General features: G+C 41.2%; 1 protein-coding gene across 1 annotated transcript in view; it reads right to left on the bottom strand.

Moving 5' to 3' along the window:
• Positions 1–3416, bottom strand: part of KIAA1456 (KIAA1456 ortholog) — a 32703-nt gene extending 29287 nt beyond the window's left edge. Inside the window, exon 1 of the mRNA XM_019526524.1 lies at positions 1539–3416. Coding sequence (XP_019382069.1) covers positions 1539–1692 — 154 coding nt within the window. The 5' untranslated portion in view covers positions 1693–3416. The remainder of the gene's footprint in view (positions 1–1538) is intronic.
• Between the last annotated feature and the right edge of the window lie 3377 nt (positions 3417–6793).

Genomic DNA, 6793 nt, shown 5'->3' with positions numbered 1-6793 from the left:
GGCTGGGCTTGGGTAACAGTGCTCTATATTTATCTCTGGATCCCTGACTCCAGAGGGGTACAAAGAAGGTTTACCTCAGTGTGGAAGGAGACACCATAGGAGGGGAGAAAAAACCAAGAGTGACCTCTCTCTGCAACTTACCCCTGATGGAGCAAGGAATGCCAGAGGGAACGAAGCTCCATGGGGCATTTCCAGAGCCACTGCTCACCACCAATGGCTCACTGGTGCTGCGACAGCCTGGGGAAGTACTTCCAGCCCCAGAAAGGGGCAGTTGGGGAGAGACTGCAGCATCACAGGGCAGAAGATGCCAGAGGTTCGCAGCAGGTGGCAGATAAGAAGTGCAAGCAGCAGGCATGGGTGGTTGGAGGATCACTAGTAAATTCAGGTACTGAAGGCCAGGATGTTGGAGCTACCGTCCTGACCACAGTGAACTGCCACAACTAAAGAGGAGTCAGGTCAGAGGTGGCACAGGTAAGGTGGGAGCCAGGGAGGGGCTGCTTAGCATCGAAGCCTCCCAGAGTGAATTGTTCTTTGAGAAAAGACTGGAAATTAATTGATAAGAGAAGTAACCCAGAGGTGAAATGGACAATCAATCTTGGCTTAGAGACAAGGGATGAATTGATGGAAGTATTTGTGGGATTTTTGTTACGAATGACTGAGGCATGAGTTGATTTGTTTTTGTTGAGTTTGGCCCTTGGCAGGACTGTTAAAAAGGGCAACTGGCATGGGACATTGACCCCGAAGACAATGCTTGCCTGGCTGAATTTCGGCTGGCTGACCAGAGTTGGTTAAAAAATGAATTGATTTAAGTTCATGTGTGCCCCTGTCAATGAACCAATGACAGGGGAAGGACCTTGTTGAACTACCTGTTAAAATCTCCCAAACCACTCCCCTCAGGGTACCCCCTGGTAGGGCATGACACAGATCCTGGGCAGCCTGGATAGGTCTGCTGTATGCAACCTTTGGGTGGGGGGGAAGGTTTATGCCCAAGATAAGAGCGTCATATAACATCAAGGAAGTGGTAAGGGTGGAGTGTAGGGGAGGCGATGCCCCACATAGAAACTCTATTGACAGGCCCAAGGTATCACCCAGCAGAACTAGCTCCCTAATAGAAGTAAAATCAAAGTCATGGTGGGCAAGAGAATAACATCAAAGAGCAGCTGGGTGTAATCATGGCTTCTTTCATCCTGTCATCATCTGTCAGGAGGACATCAGGCTGGAGGGGATCCAGGTCTTACAGCACCTACTCTTGACACTCAGACTGAGAAAAGAAGATATGCACTTTTTGTATAGTTAAGATGATTCATTGCATGGAGGTTGAAAGAGTAAAAAGAGATTAATTTCACACTGTTGTAGAAGTCAAAAAGCAAGTGTTTTGTGAAACAGTCCATCACAGCCATGTAAGTGATCAAATAAAGCAGTAAGATACATGACATACAGTGCCCAGCCTACTATTAAAAATATCCTACACACTAAGGTACAAGTATGATAACCTTAATTTGTAAGTCATACTCTTTGCATACAAAACAGTGACTTACCTATGTCTGCAATGAGACTGCCAGGCTTTTGCTCCAATAGAAACTGACGAACACGAGGCCATGCTTTGCTTTGCAAGTCATTAAAATAGGAGGCTGTGCTTTCATACACGCTGTGTACATGCTGCTTTTCCAGCTGGGTAGCCTCATGTTCCATCCTAAAAAGAACATAAGATGTAACAGACAAATATTATGCATAGTAGCACATAAACTGTAGCAGTGGAGGTTGTAAATTTTATAGTAATTTAGAGTTCATGGCCTAATAAATTCCCAGTTATAAAATTATAAGATTCACCTACAACACATTATCTTTGTAAAGTGCTTTCTTTTCTCAAAGGATCTGATTTAGCACTGTTCAAGACAATGAGGTGGTTAGCCATGTTAGTTTGAAGTTGGATAACGCAAGATGGCACCTTAGAGATTAATTGGTTCAGAGAAGCATGAGCTTTTATGCACTCAGAGAGGCTTTCATGAACTCTTGTAGGCAAAAACCTACTTTGTCAGGTGCATCTCTGAACCAGTCTTTAGATGCCATCCTGGCCTATCTTCTGCCATTCAAGCCAACTGAAGTTTTCCAGCTGAGCTCAACGGACACAGGGTAATGCCCAAAGAACATTATGCAATAACCTTTATGTAGGAATGCACACTGACAGACTAATTTTACTAAGAAAATGCAGACAGTCTCAATGGGTGGGAAACCATACAGCAGTTTGGGGTACTGAATACAACTGAAAAAATAGATAGAAGTACACAGAAAGTAATTATGTGAATTGAAATGTGGCCAAGACATTGAACCTTAAACCCCATAATCCTTCAGAAAAGGGCAATGACATTTCTAATTCCCAATGATCCACAGCTGGTTGGAAAATTCTCATCAAAACACCATTTTCCACCAAAACACCCTTCTTTCTCCCTTTTCTAAGTCTGAATCTCAGTTCAGTGACTTCTCTGAAAGATGGCCCTTTCACTCTTGCTGTTACAACTGTGCTAGGGCACTTGCTTGATACAGAGTGAGATATAGGGCCAACACTGACTCATTACTACAACTTTTTCATGACAATGTAATTTACTTTCCATCCAAGCATTACAGTCCAGCTTTATTAATCTCACGAGTTCTGATGAGATTACGTTCCATAGTTTTATGGCTTCAAGCATTTATATGGTATTCTTTATGTTTACTCACATAGCTGACTGCCTGGTTTAGAAATTGTTCCTTCATACTATTAAAATGGGAGTTATTAATCATCCAGTGGTTTTATTCAAGTTGCCAACAGAGACTAAACCTGTTTACAGGTTCCCCCTGAGGCAACAAATAACCCATTGTAGAGATGAAATCACTGAAGTGATTCACTTGCTTGCATCTGAAAATGTCAAAGGGACTTCCACTTGCCAGAGAATGCATTCCTCGTGATTTTCCTTAATTTTCAGGCACCACCAGTCTCTAGAATTAGTTCACTGTAATAGCTTTTAAGAGGCAAGTTTTAAACAAGATAACAAAAATAACATAAATTCTTTAACACTCCGGCCCTGAAAATAATTCAGATGTGCTTTTAACTTTGAATATTTGAGTAGTCCTATTCACTTCAACTGAACTATCCATGCACCTTAGGTACATAAGTGTTTACAAAATAAGACCTACGATTTCAGCTATTTATCTGCTTCATCAATTTTATGGCCTGTGTTATGCAGAACATAAAGAGCAGGTGATCATACTGGTTCCTTATGATGTTAGCATCTATGAATATCTCCCTTGAAGAGCACCTTGACCACTATATTAACTGCTTCAATATTCAAACCTTGACTGCTAAATTCAATGTATTAAAAAATATTTAAACCTTGACTGCTATATTGACTGCTTCAGGGAAAGAATGAACAAAGAAATAATCCAACACATGCCACCATAACAACCTCTCCCTCTCAGAGAGCAGGGCCATAGAATCCCTAAGATCTAACCACCAAATATTAATACAACCAGCAGATAAAGGAGGAGCTATAGCTATTCTTAATTGTGAAGTTTACATAAAAGAAGCCAACAGACAACTCTCTGACACCACCTACTACAAAAAACTAGAGGATGATCCTGCTCCCCTTTTCACCTTGAAACTCAAAGCTACCATCAAATCATTTCCATCAGAACTACAAGAAAAACTACAGAACTTGATCCCCTCACTACCCAACTCAGGGACTTTTTACATGCTCCCTAAAATCCACAAAGGGGGAACCCTTGCAGACCTATCATTTCCAACCATGGAACCCTCACTGAAAAAATATCAAGTTTCATCAAATTAATCCTAAAACCTCTCGTCACCTAACGAGTGAGTTTTGTCCAAGACAGAACAGACTAAGAAAGCTTAAAAACACACCACCATCCCAGCAACATTTCCTTCCAAGTCACCATGTGTACTACCAGCCTATATACCAACATCCCACATCAGGATTGCATTCAATGCCTGCCTTACATATATACAAGAGCAAAATTACAACTCAGACTACAGACCCAAAGACACTACTGAAATTATACACTTCATCCTCACATTCAACTTCACTTTCAATAACCAATACTTCCTCCAGACCATGGGCACAGCTATGGACACAAAAATGGCCCCACAGTATGCCACCTTTTCAATGAGCCACCTGAAAGAAAAAATCCTCAAGGACTGCACCATCAAGCCCATGATATACTTAAGATATATCAATGACATCTTTATCATTTGGACTGAAAACTTGCAATCTCTGATTGATTTATATTAGAAATTCAACAAGCATTATTCCTCCATCAGACTATCTCTGGAATACTCCAACACCAATAGTTCCTTTTTAGATATGATGGTCACTATACAGAATGGTAAAATATAGACCACCATATACAAGAAACCCATGGCCCAACATCCATATCTTCACAGAACGAGCAATCACCCTAAACACACCAAGAAAGCTGTAATATACAGCCAAGCCCTCCGGTACCACTGAGTTTGCACTGAGGAGAACACCCATGATCGTCACTTCACAAATCTCAAAAGGGCCTTCACTCAACGAAGATGATCCTCCAGAGATAAAGATCGCACTTTTGAAAAAGCCGCTCAGATACCACGTGAAGAATTGCTGCAGTACAGAAGGAAAAGCCCCATGAATTGCACACCACTGACATATCAACCCTCCCTGGAACCTATACAGAAAATTCTCAACAGTTGCAACCCACACTAGAAGGAGACCCAATTCTTTAAGAGATCTTCTCAGAACCACCCATCCTAGCCCACCCATTCGCCGTGTTTTAGACTTCCTACAGTCTAAAACACAGCGAATGGATCCAGACCATGTCATGACAAAAAATGTAAAATCTGCCAACATATCTCCACCACCCCCACAATTATTACACCCCACAATAGAACCATCAATATTCCTAGATCTTATACCTGCACCTCCAGGAATGTTATCTATCTCATCCAGTGCACCAAATACACTGATGGAAAATATGTAGGAGAAACCAAACAACTGCATACCAGAATGAATACACACCAAAAAATCCATCAAAGACAAAAATACCCAATTACCTGTGGGAGCACACTACTCGCAAGAAAACCACTGTCTCCAGTCTCTCAGTTCTAATCCTCAAAGGGAATTTACAAACCCCCTTTCACAGATGAGCCTATGAACTTCGCTTCATTAACCCACTGGATACAAAAAATCATGGACTAAATATAGACACTGGATTTAAGACACATTATAAACTACCTAACATCTGACTCTCCAGGTAAACTTTTTACCAGCTATATTCATTCCCCTCCCCCCCCCTTCCCCCCCCCCCTTCTCATCCTTTGACTACAGCTACATTCACTCCTCTTCTTACCCCCACCTCTCCACCTCTCTCTCACCTATTGACCAACCCAATTTACATTTTTAACTGACTGATCTTCTTGCATACATACTGGCCTCTGGCTTCTTTACTACTCCGTCCAAGAAGAGCACAGACCATCTGCAGATGCCTCATCTGCCTGATGAGAGGTAATTGCAAAGAAGAATTTTTGCCAACTATTAGAGTTGGTCTAATACACGGGCGGGCAATTATTTCAGGTGGAGGGCCACTTACTGAGTTTTGTCAAGCCATCAAGGGCCACGTGACAGGCAGCCAGGGCAAATAAATATTAATTTTCTAAATTTTTTAGGGGCCCCACATGCCAGATAGAATGGCCTGGCAAGCTGCATCTGGCCTGCGGGTCACATTTTGCCCGCCCCTGGTAATAAAAGATATCAGATTTACCCAAAGAAACATGTCTGCCTAGGTCCTTAGACCAACACGGCTACAGCCTACACCCCTATCTCCCTTTAAAGCATTTACATTTAGTCTTAAGAATCCTTTCTTTCATCTTTTCTTATGTGATCCAAAATTTTATTTTGTGACTATTTGCAACAGAATTTTCTGAGTTTTAACTAGGAGCACTTAGAGTTGTAGAATCATGGAAAATTAGGGTTGGAAGGGAACTCAGGAGATTATCTAGTCCAACTCTCTGATCAAAGCGTGACCAACACCAACTAGATCATTCCAGCCAGAAATTTGTTGAGCCAGGTGTTAAAAACTTCCAAAGAAGAAGATTCCACCTCCTCTCTGGGTAACCTGTTCCAGTGCTTCAGCTAAACTTCCCTTGCTATAACTTGAGACCATTGCTTCTTGTTCTGTTATCTGTCACTACTGAGAACAGTCTAGCTCCATCCTCTTTGTAACCACCCTTCAGGTGGTTAAAGGCTGCTATCACTTCTAAATGCATAAAACCATATTTCTATAATTTTTCAGTCTAATTTGATAAGAGCTTAATAAGGTTGCCAGTTGACTTCTGTTTAGTTCTTTTGAAGTTATACCAAACTATAGCTAATTATCTGTGAGTGAACTCAGGCAGAAGCACGTAGCATTGAAACACAGACATGAAATGTTGTGACATATATCAGAATTTGTTGAACTAGTGCTTCTTCAGGGTGCCATTTCACAAAATGTAGTAAAATAGGTTGGGTTAGTTCCAGTAATTGCAAACTACTACTCATATACTGCTGTTAAACCCAAAAGTTTTCATCTCATTCAACCCTTTAATAAAATAGCTCAGTTACATTTTATCTTATTTTGGGTGTTTTATACCTACATTTCCTTTTCCTTTGCTTCAAAAACTCATATTATTTTATATCGCAGCTGCCTTCAGTCTTCCTTCTCTATCCATAAGTCAAACACCCAAGGCTGTCAATAATTAATTTTCCTTTGTCATTCAATATAC

Source organism: Gavialis gangeticus, unplaced genomic scaffold (assembly GCF_001723915.1).
Source record: "Gavialis gangeticus isolate Ggan-Ray unplaced genomic scaffold, GavGan_comp1, whole genome shotgun sequence".
Classification (NCBI taxonomy): domain Eukaryota; kingdom Metazoa; phylum Chordata; order Crocodylia; family Gavialidae; genus Gavialis; species Gavialis gangeticus.
Note: the sequence above shows the minus strand (reverse complement) of the source record. Positions and strands in the feature narration are given on the sequence as shown.